Here is a 23,494-nt window from a genome sequence, read left to right on the forward strand (position 1 = left end):
AAACAGGCTCCTGTAAGAAGGCTTTTTCTTAGATGTTTTCTGTAATATCGCCCATTTTTGAGCGAAATATGTAATCTTATCAAATGAAATGAAAGAAGACATAATGCGATTCCGACGAGATGTTACACAAAGCATATCGTTAGCCAACGGAGTTACACGAAATTCTACATCTGTATACAGATGTCGCCCTCTTTTCGACTAGAAATATAATACTATAGTATGTATGAAATGAAAGGTGTTCCCAGCGAGATATAACACACCGCATTTTATTATCCATTGGAGTCACAAGGAGATCTACATCTGTATACATACTCTGCAAGCCACAATACGGAGCATGGCGGAGAGTACTTTGTACCACTACTACCTATTCGCTTTCCTCGCAAATGAAGCGGTGGATAAACGAATATCTGTGCGCCTCTGTGCGAGCCCTAACTTTTCTTACCTTGTTCTTGCAGTCCTTAAGCAAAATATAGGTTGATGACAGAAGAATAGTCCTGAAGACAGCCACAAATGCCGGTTCTCTAAATTTTCTCAATAGTACTTCGCAAAAAGAATGTCGTCTTCCCTCCAGGAAATCCCACATGAGTTCACGGACCACCTCTGTAATATTCAAGTGTTGAGTAAACCTACCGGGAAAAAATCTAGGAGTACACTCTGAATTGATTCGATGTCTTCCTTTAATCCGGCCTTATGCGAATTCCAAACACTCGAGCAGCATTTATGAATGGCTTGTACTAGTTTTTTTACGCGCGGTCCCCTTTATAAATCAGTTTCCTAGAATTCTCCCAAAAAACCTGCAGTCCTTACGTGCTCACTCTATTTCATATCGTTTTGCTATGTTCTGCCCAGATATTCAATCGACGAGACTGTGTCAAGCAGCATACCACTAATACCATACCTGCATATTGCAGGATTGTCTCTCCTACTCATCTGAATTAACTTGCATTTTTCCATATTTAGAGCAAGCTGCCATCCATCACACCAAATAGGTATTCTGTCTAAGTGATCCTGTATCCTCTTGAAGTCACTCAGTGACGACAGAGTCATCAGCAAACAGTCGCAGATTCCTACACACTGTATTAGTCAGATCGCTTGTGTGTAGAGAGAGAAAAAGCGCACTTAACACACTTCCATGGGGCACTCCTGACGATACTCTTTATCTCTGACGAACACTCTCCGTCCAGAACAACGTACTGCAGTCTGTTTCATAAAAACGCGTCAGGCCATTCACATATCGGAAAACCTATACCATGTTCTGTGACCTTCGTCAACTATATCCAGTGAGCACAGTATTAAAGGTTTTAAGGAAACATAGGAATATAGAACCCGCTTGTTATCCTTCATATATGGTTTGCAGTATATCGCTCAAGAAAAGAGGAAGCTGAGTTTCGCACGAGCCATTATTTTCCATGTTGAACTGTGGAAAGGTGCTTCTCTGTCTCAAGTAAATTTACTGCTCTCAAACTCAGAACATGCTCAAAAATTCAGCAGAAAAACACATCATAGAGATATTGGTCTACAATTTTGCCGGTGTGTGCTTTTACCTTTTCTGTGTATAGGAGTCATCTGCCACCTGTCTACTCAGTTGGGACTTTGCTCTGAGGGACAGATCCGTGATAAACGGAAGAGGCTAAGGCCGAATAGTGCTCTTTGAAAAGCTGAACTGAGATTCCATTCGGACATGGCGACTTAAACAAGAGACCAATTTCCATAAAATCCGACACAAGTCCTTCGTGTGCAATAGCTATCGACTGAACTACGCACGCTCACTATATCGGACAGCTCAAAAGTTGTAACCTGCGACTAATCCCATTCCGTTTAAGCACACGCTACCAACGCCAAAAGAATTTCATCATCGGAAACAGATGAGTCACCCGCTCTAAAAGATCATGTAGGTGCTTTGAAGATCTGAGGTACAGTGTAACTGGTACCAGCCGTTCAGGTGAGCCTAAACAACGGCCCCAAGTTATGGTAGGGAGGTGTGAGTGTCTATACCAGTTCGTTGTACGGAATCAGAGCAATAACATCGGTCGACGCGGAGACATGATAAAATAAGAGGAAGTAGTTATCGTGTTTGGACGTACCCATGACAACAACATGACAGTCTTGGATACCATACTAATGCGAACAGCGAATCACAGTGTCGATGAGCCACTACCGTACAGCTTTGGAATTCCGATACGTACTTGTAGGAGTTTCAACGTTTTCAAGAGGCATAACACGACCTCACAACAGAAAATAATCGAATGTGATTTCTGAATAAGAACCGCACCATACATAATACTGATGCCTTACACATATTTACTTACTCTGGTTGCACTGAAACTCTAATCATTTGCGTATCCAAGAATGTAGCAAACATCATGCGACTTTGAAGATGTTGCATGCCGAGGCCATGATATAGTTTTAATAAAAATATAACTTTGACAAGTACGTAAAAAACGGTCAAGAAAACCATAAAGATAAACAAAATAGCAGTAGTTACTAGATACGATAACCTGACGTGGTGTGCTCTGTACGAACAGTTGCGTAATTTTATTGTTGCATATGCTGGCGTACCTCGTTGTCCAAAGACATTTATTAAATAATATTTTCTTCTAGCTAGGCTAAAAAAGAGGTTAAAAATTATTACTTTGCAAAGAGAATAATTATGACAAGCCAGCTGAAAATCTGAGTGAATAACACAAGTTTGGACATCGAGGCACGCCTGCTTATGTAATAATAAAAATACGCAACTGATCGTACATTACACAACTTGTCAGATCATCGCATCTACTTACTACTGTCATCTTGTTTAACTCTATGGTCTTCAGACTGGTTTTTGACATACTTGTCAAAGTTATATTTAACACGTATTTAAAATAGTCGTCTGAAGACTGGCAGAGCCCGAAACGCGTAATAAGGAATAAAATAATACACACAGACACACACTCCATCGTGAAGCCACGAGTGGCCTGCCGAGACCATCCGACCGCCGTGTCATCCTCCGAGGAGGATGCGGATAGGAAGGGCACAGGGTCAGCACACCGCTCTCCCGCTCGTTATGACGGTATTCTTGACCGAAGCCGCTACTATTCGGTCGAGTAGCTCCTCAATTGGCATCACGAGGCTGAGTGCACCCCGAAAAATGGCAACAGCGCACCACGGCTGGATAGTCACCCATCCAATTGCCGGCCACGCCCAACAGCGCTTAACTTCGGTGATCTCACAGGAACCGGTCTATCCATTGCGACAAAGCCATTGCTAAGGAATAAAATAAAAAGGGCCTAAAATACTTAGTACTTGTTTTTCTATGATCATCCAGATTTTTAAAAAATTTCTTATATTTTTTTTATTATAATGATGGCACTTGTTTATAATGATCGCACAACGCTACCAAGACACTCAGTCAAATTTACGATATTTATGAAATATACTCACAGTTGCGATTATGAATCACCTCTAGCTGTATAACAGAATGACGACAGTGAAAATTTCTGCTAGAACGGGACTCTAATCCGGATTTCCCCTATTTGCAACCGGTCGCCCTACCCACTTTGGCTATCCGAGGACGATTCACGACCAGACTCAAACTTCCCCATGTCGCCTTCCACGTGTCATACCTGCACTCGTACATCCATTTAGTGTTATTCCCGTACAGGCGGGACATTTTATTGTAAGTAGCAATCCCGGTATCGGCCGATGCGTTTCACTGCCCGTTTTGTAAAGGGATAGGAAGCAACGTTCCTTCAGACGTGAAAGCGTCATTGCATCTTACCTCTCCACAGCACGCCAACTGCAGCTTCGTAGACATGACTTTGTCGGATGAGAGATGTTGGAAATAAAACGCTATGTGTGCTTCTGGCTAGGAAGTGTAATGGCTAATTCTTGCAGATGTTTTAGACATCAGCAACGTGAAAGCGTCAGCGGCCGGTAATCGCGTTCCCTGTAAATTGAGACTTCTTTTCACTCCTGCAACTCAAACTTGGTCCGTAGAAGTCACTTTAGATTCGCTAACATTTGGTCAGTACGAATATTTTTTTCGCCGTCCCTTGATATTTCTTATGCTTATCGTCACAACTATATCCGAGACGCCAGATTCTTTTGCAGTTTGAGCGATAGCGATACAACATACCAACAATGCCTCCCCTTGTTATTCAATGGAGTGACGCTTGTTTGGTAAATAACTTCTTCCTACTATTCGTCACTGCGCCTCCATCTAGAGTTGACTACTCAACTCACACTTAGTCATTGAGACAGAGTGAAGTGAAGCAATGGTTAGCACTCGCAATCAAGAGGACGACGCCTCAAACCTACGTCCAGCCGTCGAGACTTAGCTTTTTCGTGTCTACCTAAATCGCTTAAAGCAAATGCCTGGATGGTTCTTTCGAAAGGGCCTGGCCGCTTTCCAAATCCTTCCTTCCCTAATTCAAGCTTTTGCTCGGTCTACAATGACCTCGATGTCTACGGGATGTTAAACACTAATCTCCTTCACCTCTAATAACAGAGGACCTCTCACGCCGGAATGCCATCAGTAATGAGCTCACTAAACTTGCTTTTACTGATAAATATGATCAGAACGAAAGCTGTTCCATAGTTCCGATTTTGACTAGTAGTCGCTGAAAGCTACTTTGATTGTGACTATAGAACTGCATGATTTTCCTGGTCAGAGACACACAGCAACAGTTTCCAGTGCACGAGGCAGTTTCGACGGCTTATAGTAACACCTAGCTTAAACTACCCAACGTTTATAAATTGAAGTCAATCATATCCTCTTGGCTTACCGACTTCAAAATCACCTGCATATGAAGTGAACACGCGTTTTTGCAGAGTAATGCGGAAGTGTTTTTTATCAAATTATCTACTTCCAGCCCTTAACCAGTCTTAGCGAATTCTCACGATCGCCAGCTGAGACATACTCGTACAACGGAGTCAGGGGAACTGTCACACAACCTCCCTCGAGTAATAAGTCTCTAAATTTTCCGAACAAGATTTCACGAGTATTTCATTTTTCTTTCAAAGGTTCAGATTTACATTCGTGGAGCTTCTCTCGTCTCTGGTACATCCGTGTACACTATTATCCTAACATCATATTTACGAACTCCTTCCTGATTTGTAGTCAGACCTTTCGGCTTAACATCTCGCCAGCGATGACATCATAGAGCACAATCTCGTTTTGCAGAAGAATTGGGGAGGCAGTTGGATTTTCTTTCTCAAAGGAACAATTTCGACATTGGCAAAATTATTCAGAGAAATCACAAAAATCTAAATCTCGATCGTCTGCCAGTGTCTGGAATCCCAATTATTTCGACAACTGCAACAATATCTGGAGAGCCATTGAAGACGTCGCCTCGAGTAACTGAAATTACCATGGCAGCCAGCTCATTTTGGGAATAATTATATCCCATGCCGTTAACCGTTATACAAGACAAATGTAGAATTTTACAAAAGTCTTGAGAATGTCCTTGGAAGCACAGCTTCTGAGATTTTCCTCAGGATGTCAAGGAGAACATGGAGTGATCTTTGCTTAAGGCTCGATGGTGCACCAACAGATTCGTTAGATCGATAGCTTTTAAATGTAAGAAATCTAGTATACAGTAAAGTGTTTTGACCTAGGGGTACGGAGGCTTCTGGGACACACTGAGATTGTGATATATACAGGTCTGTCATTAAGATATACAGGTTGTCCTAAAGGAACAACGACAAACTTTGGGGACTGGTACTTTATATAAAAATAAGTAAAAAATTTCTAGTAAAAACCACCCAGTATACAGTAAAGTGTTTTAACCGATAGGTATGGACGATTCTCGGACACACTGTCATTTGATACATAGGGTGCCCCAAAGAAATACCGACAAACATTAGGAACAGATATATTATATAGAAAAAAGTAAAACATTTCTAGTAAATATGGGCTCCAACATGCATAACTTAAGAGATATGATCACTTGTTCATCTTCGATACTATGACAGATTTATTCTACTGCAAGGTTTTTGCTTTCTGTATTTTGGGAGAAGGACGCATTGACCAAAACAAAACAAAAAGTCTGTAAACATGCATACTTTAAGAGTTGTGAGCACTTGTTGATCTTGTTGTTGTTGTTGTTGTCTTCAGTCCTGAGACTGGTTTGATGCAACTCTCCATGCTACTCTATCCTGCGCAAGCTGCTTCATCTCCCAGTACCTACTGCAACCTACATCCTTCTGAATCTGCTTAGTGTACTCATCTCTCGGTCTCCCTCTACGATTTTTACCCTCCACGCTGCCCTCCAATGCTAAATTTGTGATCTCTTGATGCCTCAAAACATGTCCTACCAACCGATCCCTTCTTCTAGTCAAGTTGTGCCACAAACTTCTCTTCTCCCCAATCCTATTCAATACCTCCTCATTAGATACGTGATCTATCCACCTTATCTTCAGTATTCTTCTGTAGCACCACATTTCGAAAGCTTCTATTCTCTTCTTGTCCAAACTAGTTATCGTCCATGTTTCACTTCCATACATGGCTACACTCCAAACAAATACTTTCAGAAACGACTTCCTGATACATAAATCTATATTAGATGTTAACAAATTTCTCTTCTTCAGAAACGCTTTCCTTGCCATTGCCAGTCTACATTTTATATCCTCTCTACTTCGACCATCATCAGTTATTTTACTTCCTAAATAGCAAAACTCCTTTACTACTTTAAGTGTCTCATTCCCTAATCTAATTTCCTCAGCATCACCCGATTTAATTTGACTACATTCCATTATCCTCGTTTTGCTTTTGTTAATGTTCATCTTATATCCTCCTTTCAAGACACTGTCCATTCCGTTCAACTGCTCTTCCAAGTCCTTTGCCGTCTCTGACAGAATTACAATGTCATCGGCGAACCTCAAAGTTTTTACTTCGTCTCCATGAATTTTAATACCTACTCCAAATTTTTCTTTTGTTTCCTTTACTGCTTGCTCAATATACAGATTGAATAACATCGGGGAGAGGCTACAACCCTGTCTCACTCCTTTCCCAACCACTGCTTCCCTTTCATGCCCCTCGACTCTTATTACTGCCATCTGGTTTCTGTACAAATTATAAATAGCCTTTCGCTCCCTGTATTTTACCCCTGCCACCTTTAGAATTTGAAAAAGAGTATTCCAGTCAACATTGTCAAAAGCTTTCTCTAAGTCTACAAATGCTAGAAACGTAGGTTTGCCTTTTCTTAATCTTTCTTCTAAGATAAGTCGTAAGGTCAGTATTGCCTCACGTGTTCCAACATTTCGACGGAATCCAAACTGATCCTCCCCGAGGTCTGCATCTACCAGTTTTTCCATTCGTCTGTAAAGAATTCGCGTTAGTATTTTGCAGCCGTGGCTTATTAAACTGATAGTTCGGTAATTTTCACATCTGTCAGCACCTGCTTTCTTTGGGATTGGAATTATTATATTCTTCTTGAAGTCTGAGGGTATTTCGCCTGTCTGATACATCTTGCTCACCAGCTGGTAGAGTTTTGTCATGACTGGCTCTCCCAAGGCCGTCAGTAGTTCTAATGGAATGTTGTCTACTCCGGGGGCCTTGTTTCGACTCAGGTCTTTCAGTGCTCTGTCAAACTCTTCACGCAGTATCGTATCTCCCATTTCGTCTTCATCTACATCCTCTTCTATTTCCATAATATTGTCCTCAAGTACATCGCCCTTGTATAAACCTTCTATATACTCCTTCCACCTTTCTGCCTTCCCTTCTTTGCTTAGAACTGGGCTGCCATCTGAGCTCTTGATACTCATACACGTGGTTCTCTTCTCTCCAAAGGTCTCTTTAATTTTCCTGTAGGCAGTATCTATCTTACCCCTAGTGAGATAAGCTTCTACATCCTTACATTTGTCCTCTAGCCATCCCTGTTTAGCCATTTTGCACTTCCTGTCGATCTCATTTTTTTTGTTGATCTTCGCTAGTGTGAAACACATCTCTTCCACTGACCAAGTGCTCGTAGCTCTTACGGTATGCATTTAGAACCCATGTTCACTCGATTCTTTTTCTTGTTTTGGTCCCTAGCACCTCCTTCCAAACACGAAAAGCAAAGTGCTTTCAGTAGAAGAGATGTGTTTCATAGTTCAGAAAGTGTTCACATCTCTTAAAATATACACTTTACAGCCATTGTTTATCACATATTTTTTTCTTGCTTTGTACCTGTCCCTAAAATTTGTCAGTGTTTTTAGGGACTCCCGGTATAGTGTACACTAGCAACAGAAAGGAAAGCGTTTTGATGAATCGAAATTGATTAACACTAAAAACAATAAGTCTTAGGAAGTCTTTTCTGAAGGAATATGTATGAACTGTAGCCTTGTGCTAAACTAAAATGTAGGCGACGATCAGTTACAACAAGAAGCGAAAAGCAGCGTTAGAAATATGCTACACGAGAAGGTTGTAGATTCGGTGCTCAGCCGGATAACAAAAGAGGAGGTATTAAATCCAATAGCGTAAAAAAGACATTGTAAGTAGGCTGTTTAGGTTTTTATGTTGGTACCGCCATGTAGCGCTCGGTATGAAAATCACTGACTGTGCTGTGTGAAGGCTGTGGTTGGTTTGCATTGTTGGAATTCGCCATTGTAGTGTTGGGCAGTTGGCTGTTAACAGCGCGTAGCGTTGCGCAGTTGGAGGTGAGCCGCCAGCAGTGGTGGATGTGGGGAGAGAGATGGCGGAATTTTGAGAGCGGATGATCTGGGCAGAGACAATAAATTTGTAATATTGGATATCATGGACTGATATAGATATTATGACTTTGAACACTATTAAGGTAAATACATTGTTTGTTCTGTATCAAAATCTTTCATTTGCTAACTATGCCTATCAGTAGTTAGTGCCTTCCGTAGTTTGAATCTTTTATTTAGCTGGCAGTATTGGCGCTCGCTGTATTGCAGTAGTTCGAGTAACGAAGATTTTTGTGAGGTAAGTGATTTGTGAGACGTATAGGTTAATGTTAGTCAAGGCCATTCTTTTGTAGGGATTTTTGAAAGCCAGATTGCGTTGCGCCAAATATATTGTGTGTCAGTTTAGTGTTGATCAGAATAAGTAAAGAGAGAAATGTCTGAGTACGTTCAGTCCTGCTCAGCTGTTTGAAAATCAAATAACGCAGGGGGTTTACCAGCACGGTCATTCATACGTAAATAGATTGAAAGAAGGAATTGTTTCATAAAATATATCCCAAAGAATTACAGAGTCGGCAGATTGGTAAAGGAGTGTATTTGGGGGACGGGGTGGGGGTAAAAATTGCAATGGGAGACCAAGGATTTACTACGGTAAGTAGGTTCAAAAGATTACAAAATCCATGCAAAAATGAAGAGGCTTGCAGAGACAGACTATCTGGGGATTTGCGTCAAACCAGTCTGCGGACTGATGACCACAACAACCAAGACCAAGTGCCTTTTTTGCCACGAATTGAGTCCTGGAACACAATGTGAGAAGAAGTCGCATTTTTGTCTTGGCTCACCTGCAGTCTGCTGTCAGAGGGTTGTACGCCGTAGCGCCAGAGCACGAAAAAGATTCAGAATCTGCGTTGACTTCAGTGCAGACGTGAAACCTCTGGCAGTCGTAGGGGTCAGGGAAGAACCCGACGTCGTGGCACGTGAAGTCGGCGGGTGGGTGGCAGTCCGAATCCTCTTTCGCAACGCAATCGGCCTGCTCCGTGCTGCATCTCGTGTTGGATTCACAGGTTGCCACCACCGTAGGAATGTACCCACCTGTACCATCGCCTAAACACAACACTACCTGTGCAAACAGTGCAACATACACTCAGTAAACGTAATAAGTTTTAAAAAATTCCAGCAGCTATTGCGTAATCTTATGCATATACTTACTCCAAGCATCTATGCAACGGAACTGTTGCAGAAGTGATCGCATTTCGATATTATTTCTGTTACGTCGATATGGATTTTCTTTTGCTACCGCAGAGCAGTTCATGCGATATTTTGGGAGGTGACTTCAATCATATCCCGAACGGAACCTGTTATTGCTTCATCCAAATAGGAAGCTGTCTCAGCTACATGTATTTGTGTTCCTGACGGCCTTGACGAACAAATTTCTGAGAATGAATGTTTGGAGCACACCACTGTATGGAGTGAACCATGGGCTATGGGAAAACTGGAAACAAAAGAGAAGCTAAGCATCTGAGATGTGGTGGTACAGATGAGAGTTGAAAATTAAGTACATTGATGAGGTAAGGAATGTGTAGGAAACGAAAACACGGAATGGAAAACACTGAAAAGAAGAAGGACAACGATGATTGGGCACATGTTAAGACATCAAGGAATAACCTCAATTGGTGCTGGAGGGAGCTGTAGGAGAAGACAGAGGTTGCAATACGGCTGTCAAATAACCGAGTACGTAGATTGCAAGTGCTGCTGAGAGATGAAGAGGTTAGAACAGGAGAGCAATTCGTGACAGGGCCGCATCAAACTGGTCGGAGGATTGGTGGCTCAAAAGAGAAAGAAATAAATCTGGCCTTGGCGATTAATGTATTTGGCGACCGCCTCCCCCCCCCCCCCCCCTCTCCCACCTCTCCCACCAGTTTCTCAGTATAACAATACAATCAAGATTTCAGTAGTAAGCTTAATGGGACAAAAAAATTGTCAACCTCTAGAAAACAGCACGCCGTCCTCTTTGGAGTACTTCTAGTCGGTCGTCCAACCCTCCACCACTCATAGCACTGAAAGGGCGTTTATTTAAAGTCGGTTATACTCGTACATAATCAGCAATGCGAGATAGATCGACATGGAGCAGTGACAGAATGACAGAATGGAGTTATCTTGTTTGGGCGTGTCTATGACAACGCCAGAATCAAATTGCCTGATATGTTAGTGTATCAAGACGCACAAGGAATTGTGTAATACAGCTTAAAAACACTGGTCGAAAAGAGATTCTAACCGACAGGGAATCTAGATGAGCGGCATGCCTGGTGAATGACAATCAGGTTCAAACCCGACACGAATTTCTGCCGTCAGTGAATGCTGGTCCATCTTAAGCAGTTGCTGAGCGAATGGGCCTGCGTGCAACACACATTTGGAGAGAGATACCTTCCAACAGATCATTGTTCACAGCGTCACATATAACTCCACTCCTTCAGTGGGCCGAACAACACGCAAATTGCACAATATCTGACCGGAGGGGTATACTGTGGTCAAACGTGACACGTTTTTGCTTGTTTTCAAATGCTGCAAGACGTCGAGTCTAGTACACAGACGGTTCAATGCGGCGTTCAACCTACAGCACGTGGAGGGTGTTTCGGTGGTGTTTTTCGTCTCAAGATGTGGGCCCACATATTCAGATCACCGTGAACATGATCAGAACGTTTATTTCAGTACTAATTACAATAAGAAAAACAACAATAAAACTGTTCACAATGTAGAACATTCGATTTTTTTAAATTTTCTCCCTGATGACAAGCAGAAGATAAAGACATCATACATGTCCTGCTTTTTCTGGATCTCCGATATTCTTATGTACATGATATAGTCATGTTACAATGCGTATCAACGTGCGAGATAGGATAATACCATGCATTCGATACCACGCTTGCATGACATTAGTTCATGTTAATGCACCAAAAGGAATGACTGTGTTAACCAGTTTGTGACATTTTTTCATGCTGGAAATAAACCAAGAGCTGATATTTATCATGCACAAAACGTTAGGAACCAATATTGTCACGTCGTAACCACGCTCAAGTCCTAACCCGTGAACCAAATCGTCAATGAAATTTAACATTTAACAGTGAATCCTATTACCACCAACATAAAATGTTCCCGAATGCTATTTATACAAACATAGAATACTCCAAACATACAATCATTACAGATATAAGATACAGAGTGGTTATAAATAAAACTTTTGTTGCTTCAGGGCCCTCACGACAAACGAGTGATCACAGGACAATGAAACTTTGTGGAAACATTGTTAAGGACATACTGAAGAGACATAGCGGATAAACCACTGAAAGCAACCATTTTAATTTCCACATGAGAGAGTAAAATTTGTTAATTACGTGCCATGTTTACGTTCCAGGTTACAAACGTTGCTCAATGCGGCGACCATCCGCACCCACGACGCCCTGGAACCGCACTAGAGGTACCATTTCCCAACTGTTCGCAGCACTTTTCGAACGATGGACTACGGAATGTTCAACCGGTGATTTTCTTGAAGATCGCACATTGCGTCCACCATTCTCAGCCACGGCAATAGCAACTTCAACAATTTGTGATGCAGTTAGCCGTCGGCCTCTCGCGATTACCAATCCCAAACCGACAGTTGATTCCAATTTCCGAATCATGTTCTTCAACACCAGTGCGGAAAGAAGACTTTTCCTTATTCCTTTAATGTATCAGTACTCGCAAGGAGCAGCAGCACTATTGCTGTTGCTTTGGTAAAACAGCTTTACAAGTAAAACTCTGCTCACCTTGCACCGACCAATGTCTGCAACAAACTAAAAACAACACAAATCATGTAGCGCACAGATTGAACACCATTCCTATAAATCTCGGTACCCAAACGGTAAATAGTTTTTCGTCTTCTAAAGCAGCTGAAGTTTAGTTGTAATCACCCTGTATTTCGAGAATGTTCCATAAACGATAAATACGAAATAACAAATAATTGCTAATGGTCGGGCTTGAAATGGCGTCCCGCGGCACCTCAGCCACTAATGCTAACCACTGCGCCGCTGTGTATGCGCCACATCTCCCAGCAGTACACTTGTGATGACATAGAAACATGTGAATACTGCTCAATGGTAGCCATCTACTTCAGGCCTCTTGAACGGTAATGTGTGTCCTCGAGGGCCCCCTGACATCAGGTCCGATAAATCACAATATCCGTATGGGTCCTTGGCAATTACGATTATAGGACCCGATACCAGGGTGACTGTACAAATGTTACCATGTATTGTATCCGATATCAGGGGGCCACATCTGGTTGGTTGTTCACACGTTCCCATTTTGTTATAAGAGGAGATCATTTGTGCATGAACATGTATTGGCTGCAATAAACCTTAAATTTTAGATTAAGGTTATCCATTGTAAATACGAGACTGTGTATTGAATATAACTCATAAAACTGCCACTTTTTGAAATATTTGTTACTCCCGTGAACAGTTTTCGTGGCTTTTCTGCCTCATCTCAAGATGAGGTTCAGAAAGTTACATCTTTCTTTCTATAGTACTGTAAACCAAGAAATTACACTTCGACCCAAAAGATCTACAACCAGCCTCCCCATAGCCGAATTATGGACAACGCTGAAGTATTTTATCTCCCTTAACAGCACATACTACAGTATATATTTGCTTACTGATTTTTTTATGATAATGTGGTATAACGTTTGTTAATTAACTAGAAAAATTATGGTTATAACATGATATACGAAATGAGTACACTTTAAACTTGTAAGAGTCCGCTGGCGAAGATATCAAAATAAACTTTAAAATTTGCTACTTTGTTCACTTTTAGTTTATATGAATAAATAACCACTTTCGGCATTGCAGACATCTTTAAATCTTACAAAAGCTGTGCTGCAAATCTGAAATCGGTTTGATCGCAGAAACTTAATTGAAAGTTGAAGTACACAAATGTTGTTGTTGTTGTGGTCTTCAGTCCTGAGACTGGTTTGATGCAGCTCTCCATGCTACTCTATCCTGTGCAAGCTTCTTCATCTCCCGGTACATACTGCAACCTACATCCTTCTGAATCTGTTTAGTGTATTCATCTCTTGATCTCCATATACGATTCTTACCCTCCAAGCTGCCCTCCAATACTAAATTGGTGATCCCTTGATGCCTCTGAATATGCCCTACCAACCGATCCCTTATTCTAGTCAAGTTTTCCCACAAATTTCTCTTCTCTCCAATTCTATTCAATGTGATCTACCGATCTAATCTTCAGCATTCTTCTGTAGCACCACATTTCGAAAGCTTCTATTCTCTTCTTGTCTAAACTATTTATCGTCCACGTTTCACTTCCATACATGGCTACACTCCATACAAATACTTTCAGAAATGACTTCCTCTTTCATTCCTTACTGCCATTCCATATTCACGTACTGCGTTTCCTTCTCTTCCTTTCCCTGCTATCGAGTTCCAGTCACCCTTTAAGTAGGCTGTTTAGGTTTTTATATTGGTAATGCCACGTAGCGCTCTGTATGAAAATCGCTTGCAAGTGCTGTGTGCAGTCTGTGGCTGGTTTGCATTGTTGGAAGTTGCTATTGTAGTGTTGGGCAGTTGGCTGTTAACATCGCGTAGCGTTGCGCAGTTGGAGGTGAGCCGCCAGCAGTGGTGGATGTGGGGGGAGAGATGGCAGAATTTTAAGAGCGGACGATCTGGACGTGTGTCCACCAGAAAGAGTAATTTTGTAATACTGGATGTCATGAACTGATTTACATGTTTTGAACACTATTAAGGTAAATACATTGTTTGTTCTCTATCAAAATCTTTCATTTGCTAACTATGCCTATCAGTAGTTAGTGCTTCGGTAGTTAGAATCTTTTATTTAGCTGGCAGTAGTGGCGCTCGCTGTATTGCAGTAGTTCGAGTAACGAAGATTTTTGTGAGGTAAGTGATTGATGAAAGGTATATATTATTGTTAGTCAGGGCCATTCTTTTGTAGGGATTTTTGAAAGTCAGATTGCGTTGCGCTAAAAATATTGTGTGTCAGTTTAGTGTTGATCAGAATAGGCAAAGAGCGAAATGTCTGAGTACGTTCAGTTCTGCTCAGCTGTTTGAAAATCAAATAATGTAAGAGGTTTATCAGCATAGTAATTCACACATTTTTCTAAGGGGACGTTTCAACCCATTACTATTAAATTTTCGCCTTCCTTCACTATCTGAATAATTTCTTTTACCTCATCATACATTTCATCAATCTCTTCGTCATCTGCGGAGCTAGTTGTCATATAAACCTGTACTACTGTGGTAGGCGTGGGCTTCGTATCTATCTTAGCCACAATAATGCATTCACTGTGCTGTTTGTAGTAGCTTACCCACATTCCTATTTTCCTATTCATTATTAAACTTACTCCTACATTACCCCTATTTCATTTTGTATTTATAACCCTGTATTCACCTGACCAGAAGTCTTGCTCCTCCTGCCACCGAACTTCACTGATACCCACTATACCTAACTTTAACCTATCCATTTCCCTTTTTAAATTTTCTAAACCACCTGCCCAATTAAGAGATCTGACATTCCATGCTCCCATCCGTAGAAAGCCCGTTTTCTTTCTCCTGATAAAGACGTCCCCTTGAGTAGTCCCCGCCCGGAGATCCAAATGGTGGACTATTTTACCTCCGGAATATTTTACCCAAGAGGACGCCATCATTATTCAACCATACACTAAAGCTGCATGCCCTTGGGAAAAATTACGGCCGTAGTTTCCCCTTGCTTTCAGCCGTTAGCTGTACCAGCACAGCAAGGCCGTTTTAGTTAATGTTACAAGGCCAGATCAGTCAATCATCCAGACTGTTGCCCCTGCAACTACTGAAAAGGCTGCTGCCCCTCTTCAGGAACCACACGTTTGTCTGGCCTCTCAACAGGCACTCCTCCGTTGTGGTTGCACCTACGGTACGGCTATCTGTGTCACTGAGGCACGCAAGCCTCCGCACGAACGGCAAGCTTCATGGGTGGGGCGGGGGTGGGGGGGGGGGGGGGGTGGAGGAGTACACAAATATAGTGCACAAATAACCTATGATATATATGATCTCTCAGGTTTTCTCGCGTGATTGCTTAATTCTGTTATCACCGGTGTTCAGGAGAGCTTTTTCTTCTTTCATTCTACAGCCACTATTTCGACGATCGAACTCAGCCATTTAGTTCAACTACTAATAGCTATGTAATTACGCACACTCTCTGCCTGAACTGCAACAAGTCTGTGAAGTACTCTTGTTATCGTGCCGCTATTTATAGCAGAGCTCCATTCACTAGCACCTTCTACTTCCTTCAATGCTCATTTGTTTTCAGAGTTCGCTCTGTCATTCTGTGAAATGCGCAAATTCTCAACGTTTCCTGCCACTGGTATGTAAGATGATCGTCGCAGACTTAAACAGCTGAGTGCCGAAACCCAAAGACTGTTGAAACTGAAGTCCGCACCAGTAGTTAAATGGTCAGGGCGCTGCAACGCCACCCACGGGGGCCCGCGTTCGATTCCCGGCTGGTGTGTGAGATTTTCTCCGCTCAGGGACTGGGTGTTGTGCTGTCCTCATCATCGTTTCATCCCCATTGTCGACGCGCAAGTCGCCCAATGTGGCGTCGCACTCAATAAGTCTTGCACTTGGCGGCCAAACTTCCATCCTGGGACCTCCTGACCACTGACGCCATACGATCATTACTATATATATACTGGGTGATCAAAAAGTCAGTATAAATTTGAAAACTGAATAAGTCACGGAATATTGTAGATAGAGAGGTACAAATTGACACAAATGCTTGGAATGACATGGGGTTTTATTAGAACCAAAAAAATACAAAAGTTCAAAAAATGTCCGACAGATCTGATCAGAATAGCAATAATTAACATAACAAAGTAAGACAAAGCGAAGATGATGTTCTTTACAGGAAATGCTCAATATGTCCACCATCATTCCTCAACAATAGCTGTAGTCGAGGAATAATGTTGTCAACAGCACTGTAAAGTTATGGTGCGGCATTGACGTCGGATGTTGTCTTTCAGCATCCCTAGAGATGTATTTCGATTACGGTACACTTGCGACTTCAGGTAACCCCAAAGCCAATAATCGCACGGACTGAGGTGTCGGGACCTGGGAGGCCAAGCATGACGGAAGTGGCGGCTGAGCACACGATCATCACCAAGCGACGCGCGCAAGAGATCTTTCACGTGCCATCTGTCGGACATTTTGTGAACTTTGTTTTTTTTTTCCATGTCATTCCAAGCATGTGTGTCAATTTTTACCTCTCTGTCTACATTATTCCGTGGTTTACTAAGTTTTAAAATTTATACTGACTTTTTGATCACCCTACATATATATATATGTTGAAACTGAAACTTACGAGCCAGTTTGTTAGGTTATCCGACCTATTTATTTCGAGTCTTTAATAACTTGCCATTTTCACCCCGATACAGCTTTCCTCGTATTTTATTTCGTGACTGTATTTGAGCTAGTGTCCGGAGACGGTTGATTTACTTGGTTGTTTCAGTCGGAATTGTCGTTGATGTCCCTTGCACCCCTCTTCATTCGCTACTAATGCGGTACACACCCGGATTTCGGGGCCGTAGATCGTCTTTACCATCATAAAGAATACTTTTGCTCTTCGTTGACGGGAGTGAAATGAACTGGATACCATGTTTCCGGAAGACTCTAGCCATCTTTGAGATTTGGCCAGCATAAAGCAAATTCTTGGTTTATTTCCACGGGTGTCGTTAACTCTTAAGATTAAGACTGTGTGCAGAACGTAGAACCTTTCCCTTTCACGAGAATGTGCTCTTCCAGCTGGGCCATCGAACGCGCTATCCGACCCGCTCTGTCACGTCCACTTTCCCCAATAACTCTGTACTACTTCGCAAACTTCACAGGATTTCTCCTTCATGGATTGTGGGACTAGCACTGCTGGAAGAAACGACATTGGGGAGAAATGGCATAGACACAGGGTAGCGGATTGTTCCCAAAATGCTTTTTCATTCTGCAGCGGAGTGTGCGCTGACTGAAACATGCAGGTAGATTAAAAGTGAGCACTGGGCGCTGGCTTTTTTTTTGTTTTGGCTGTAACACCAGCTCGGTTTGACTATGTGAGTACGCTCCCATCAGAATCGGCGAGAATTTTCTTGTTTGAGAGGGTTAGAGCTCTACGAACGAGAGCACGAAATTCCTTTTGACACATGGTGATGGCCAGAAGCGTTTACGTGGGTTTCCTACACAGGATGCCGCTGGAACGATGATCAAGAACCACCATTCTAAGCAAAAATGTCCTGACCACATGGCCCACAAATTGTATATCTTAAGAGCTTTCAACATTCCTTTATTCCGATACTACGAAACAAATTTCTTCTACCGTATCCTCTTTGCTTTCCATATTTCAAGAAGTGGTAGAATTGACCAAAATTAGAAAAAAAATGCCCAGTAATCATGGTTGCTAAAGTGTAAACCTTAAGGGCTTTGAGCACTTTGCCACTGTGGAACACAACCCTTCTACTGAACAAGTGCTCATAGCTCTTGTAGAATGTGTTTTAGAGCCCATTTTTACTCGACAATTGTTTCTTGTTTTGGTCCATACTACCTCCTCCAAAAGCGCCTGCAGTAGAACATATTTGTTTAACAGTTCAAAGATGAAAAAGTGCTCGCAGCTCTTAACATATGCATTTTAGAACCGATGTTTACTAGACATTTTTGTTTCGAATAATCGTTCGTGGTATATCACTGAATATTGCTCATTCCCCCGGGACAGGATGTGTCACACACATTCTTCCCTCCACCAGCACCTCCCGTAAAGGTGGGCCTCTTCCAGTCGAGATGGACAGAACTTAAATGCTCCGAAAACATGTCACGTTTTTAGGGTTTGTGTCTCAATCTGTAAAACCTGAACCCTTACAGGATCGCTTTATTGTCTGTCTTTCTGTCCTATTGTTGAGAACCAATTTTCTGAGGAAACAGTTGACGTATCAGATTCAGACTTATGTCACATATTAAGGTCGATGGTCGCTTGGAGGGATGCAAAGTTTAAGCTTCTAAGTCACTTCAATCGAAAGATACAGCTATTTCTATCACATATTTTGATACTTGGAAACTCACTCATCAAAATATATAGGGTGCTTCCTGTTGACCTAGAATCATAGAAGTCGACAAGAAGCTACATTTCACAGTAAAAGTTAAATAAAAATCTGGAAGTTGCTGGATTTTAATTATATTGCAGAAAAATATATTTTGCCATTTGAAGATATATTACATTCATTTACCGTCAAAAACATGATAGACGAACATCACTCCACGCAAACATAACATGTAAGTTGTAATCATGTTTCAGTAAGTGTCTAAAGAATGATATTTTAAACTTTCTCTCGTTACTGACATGAAGTGCTCGCTTCCTTTTGTATGTCGGGGCTAGTCTGAGGAACTTTTTTTCATACGGTCTTGGAACTCCCGGGATCAGTATCTCGCCAGTATCGATATCGATAACAAGCCAAAATCGCTGAGATTCTAGATTCCCGGGATGGGTGAACTATATATGAAGGGCTTATTTCAATAGTGATACAAGTCAATTACCTCCACTTTTCTGACTATAATACTTCTGACATTAATGATCCAAACCAACAGAAAGAAAGGTTCATCTCTAGGAAGAAGCCATATGCTTGAAAATTTCTGGTATCTCAACTGCAGATTTTTCAGCGCTCATTTAACTTTAGGACTCTGTATCTCAAAATGAACAAAAATGGACTTGTACCACTATTGAAATAAGCCCTTCTTATAATGTGTGCTTGTATGTGTGTGTGTGTGTGTGTGTGTGTGTGTGTGTGTGTGTGTGTGTGTGTGTGTGTGTGTTTAAGTCTGTAAGGAAGCCTCAGTGTGAGAGTGATACTCATACTTGGACAGATTACTCGTCCCATGAGTCCACAATTTAGACATGTCGTCCATTCATCGATAGAAACTCTTTTAGTGTGGCTCTGCATATCCTACTACATTTGCTTCAAAGTGTCTCATGTACAGATTTGCTACAACGGGCATTAAAGGACTACCCACCACCACACCGTCAGAAACAGCAAACAGTGAGACGGAATAATAGAGACCCGTGTGCAATTGGTGCTGCAGATGACTTCACCAGGCGCCGTGCAGACTGCCCGCCCAGTGACCGGGAACAGCTGGGGCGCTGCTCCGAGGGACGCACAGGCGTGGGCGGCACTCAGCAGCTGCAACACAGAACGGTACCAGCTCCATACAGCGTTTCATAACAACCCACAGAAATTTTAGTCTGGCTCACAGATCATTATCCGAAATTATGTTCAACATGTGATTCTGGTAACATTGAATTACTGTTCATTTGGAAAAAACGTTTCCTAGCTTGTATATGGTCTGAGCTTGTAGCTACATTTAATACTGATTACACACTAAATAATTACATTATCGTTGTCTGATATCCTGAAATTTCTTTGCGCTGCATTAGAGTGATCATATAAAACAAATAGCAGGAAAAGCGGATGTCCCACTGAGATTTATTGGGAGAATCTTACGGAATGTACCTCTAAAGCTACAGCAACACCGGACGAGTCTCACTTGGCGCCTGCGTTACCTCGCAGGTCGCCTGGTGCGAAGCTCTTCAAAGCTTGGTGGCCACACCTGAGCATCGATGCCAGTCACCATAGGTGTGCTGCCCGCTCGCACTGTCGAAATGTCTGTGCTATTGCAGAAAAACTACAAAAACAAAATACTATTTAAAGAGCTAGCATATATCCAGAGAAGCGTCAGTTGCTAAAATTTAGGTGGGTAAATATAAATTTAATACATTCGTTTATTTAAAGAAGTTCTACAGGATGAATGCACATTACAAAATGAGTTGGGAATGGCAGCAAACTGGACCATACGGACAAACCAACATACTTTGGTGTTGTGCTGGATAGATCACTGACGTACAGATATCACTGTTAGAAAACCTGCCAAAAAGTTGCTGCCAGGAACAATATTTTAAGAAAACTGACGAATAGTAAATGGAGAGCTATCCGACTGTGTTATGAACAACTGCTCAAGCACTTTGCTTCTTCACGGCAGAATATGCCTGCCCTGTATGGTCTCGATCCACACATGTCAAAAAAGTCACTACAGTCCTTAATGAAAGATGCAGGCTAACAACAGGATGCATGAAACCCACTCCACTTGGGAAAATATACAAAGCAGCTGGATTCTCATCTGCTGAATCCCTAAGAATTGCGCACGAACATACAGAAAAATTTAAACAGATTTTCGACGATCGCCACCCGCTGTATGGTTCTTCATGTGGACGTAGCAAACTTAAATCCCGCAAGAGATTTCTCACTAGTGAATTGAACGAGCCTCAGAAGGACTACCATGCCTCACGAGAAATCCCAGAGGCATTACATCAAGCTAAAAGATTTGGAGAACACTAAACCGCATCAGAACAGGCGTAGCACCAGTTAAAGCAGACCTAGTCAAATGGGGCTTCAAGGACGAAGGAGACAATAAATGCGACTGTGGTGAAGTTCAGGATATGGAACACCTTCTACAGTGTTCCATCTGGCCCACAAGGTGTACCCTTGACGAACTATAGCTTGAGAAGAGAGAAACATTAGACTTAGCCCGAAATTGGAACCGCGCGACCGCTACGGTTGCAGGTGAGAATCCTGCCTCGGACATGGATGTGTGTGATGTCCTTAGGATAGTTAGGTTTTAGTAGTTCTATCTAGGGGACTGATGACCTCAGAAGTTAAGTTCCATAGTGCTCAGAGCCATTTGAACCATTTTTTTGAACAGGAAAGCAATCTGCGGTTGTTTGCTGATGAACCTGTGGTGTACGGCAAGGTGTCAAAGTTGAGTGACTGTAGGAAGATACGACTTAGGCACACCTAGTTGGTGTGATGGATGGCAGCTAGCTCTAAATGTTGAAAAATACAATATGAGGATGAATGGGAATAAGAAACCTGTAATATTCGGTTACAGCATTACTAGTGGCCTGCTTGTCACAATGAAGTCGTGTAAATATCTGGGCGTAACGTAAAGCGATATGAAATGGAACGAGCATGTGAGAATTGTGATAGGGAAGGAGAACGGTCGACTTCGGTTTATAGGGACAACTGTAGGAAAGAGTGGTTCACCTGTAAGGGACACCACATACAAGACACTGGTGCGACCTATTATTGAGTACTTCTCAGGTGTTTGGGGTTAGTAACAGGTCACATCGAAGCAGTTCAGAGGCGGGCTGCTAGATCAGTTATCGGTAGGTTCAAACCACATGTAACTGTTACGGAGATGCTTCGCGAATCCCAGGGGGGAAAGCGACATTCTATTTGAGAAACACTATTGAGAAAATTTTGAGAGCCAGCACCTAAAGCCGGCTGCCGATAGATTCTACTGCCGCTAACATACGAGGGTTGTACCAGAACTAAGATTCCCATATTTTTTTACAAATAAGAAACATTGTTTATTGTTATTAATTTATACATTGTTGAAAGTCTTAGACTAATGGCTATTTTTCAACATAGTCTCCATTTGTTTCGACACACTTTTGAAGATGGTGCTCCAGCATTTGTATCCTTAAGTAGAAAAAATCTCCCGCCAACCTGTTGAGGAAGTGTGTGACCTCGACTCAGACTTCATCGTCGCTCTTGAAGCGTTTGTCACCTAAGTGCTCCTTTAGCTTGGGGAAGAAGTGATAATCGCTGGGGGCTAAGTCAGGGCTGCACGGGGAATGGGGCATAACAGTCCATCCAAATTTCTTTAAAAGTTCCTGTGTTTGATGAGCGATGTGGGGTCGAGTGTTGCCGTGAAGAAGCAGTACTCCCTCAGTCAGTCGTCCCCTACGGAGATGCTGAATTTCTGGCCGGAGTTTGGTCAATGCTTCCCAATATCTCTATGAGTTTATTGTCGGCGCAGGTTCCATGAAACCGATGATGAGTACCCCCTTCCGATCCCTAAACACAGTCGCCATAACCTTTACTGCCGACTGCGTTTGTTTGAAATCCTTTGGTGGCGGTGAGCCGGAGTCATACCATTGACGAGATTGTTCTTTTGTTTTGGGGATGTAATGAAACACCCACATTTCATCTCCATTGATGATAGACTCCAACAACTTCTCCTCGTTGAAGAAACTTGAGAGCACAGTCAAAGCGTTGCTCCTTGTGTCCGTCAGTCATCATCCGGGGGACCCAGCAAGCACACGCTTTGCGACAACCCAACGTTTCTGTTAAAGTTCTTTCAATTGTGCCATTGGAAGCTTCAGGAATGCGTTCAACAAGTTCACGGACAGTGACCCTCCAATCTTCTGGGCCATCACAGCCGAAACCGGCGGTCTTCCACTACGTTCTTCATCTGAATTTCCAAGCGACCCTCAGGAAAAGTCCTGCACCATTTGCGGACATGCTGAATGACATGCACTCTTCACCATAAAACTCAGTCAGTCGCCAATGAATCTCCATCGGCGGTAACTTCCTTGCGTGTAGAAACCGGATTACTGTTCGAACCTCGCACTAGGCGGGAGCGGTGATCGACGCTTCTATCTCTGACAGCTGCCAAGCCAAGACTGAGCGACGTAGCGAATCGCGGACGGGCGGGCTCGAGAGAGGGGGAACCACTGCGCACAGCACTGTTGCCGGATTTAGCCTGGCGCCTTCCCTTGTGGCTGCTGCTCATTGGGAACCTTATTTTGGTACAGCCCTCGTACATTGCGCATAAGGACCAGGAAGATAATATTCGAGAAATTAGGGCTCATACAGAGACATACAGACAGTCGTTTTTCTCTCGCTTTGTTTGCTAGTGGAACAGGAAAGGAAAGGACTATTAGTGGTACAGGGTGCTCTCCGCCACACACCGTACGTTGGTTTGCGGAG

At 42.5% G+C, this 23,494-nt stretch overlaps 1 protein-coding gene across 1 annotated transcript in view; it reads right to left on the reverse strand.

The window, feature by feature from the left end:
- The window catches only part of LOC126267188 (uncharacterized), a 75,969-nt gene that overhangs the window by 39,680 nt on the left and 12,795 nt on the right, over positions 1-23,494 (reverse strand). The window contains exons 2-3 of the mRNA XM_049972156.1: positions 19,727-19,846; positions 9,447-9,724 (exon numbers count right to left, since the gene is read on the reverse strand). Of these exons, the coding sequence (XP_049828113.1) occupies positions 9,447-9,724; positions 19,727-19,846 (398 nt within the window). The remainder of the gene's footprint in view (positions 1-9,446; positions 9,725-19,726; positions 19,847-23,494) is intronic.

This window comes from Schistocerca gregaria, chromosome 4 (genome assembly GCF_023897955.1).
Source record: "Schistocerca gregaria isolate iqSchGreg1 chromosome 4, iqSchGreg1.2, whole genome shotgun sequence".
Taxonomy (NCBI): domain Eukaryota; kingdom Metazoa; phylum Arthropoda; class Insecta; order Orthoptera; family Acrididae; genus Schistocerca; species Schistocerca gregaria.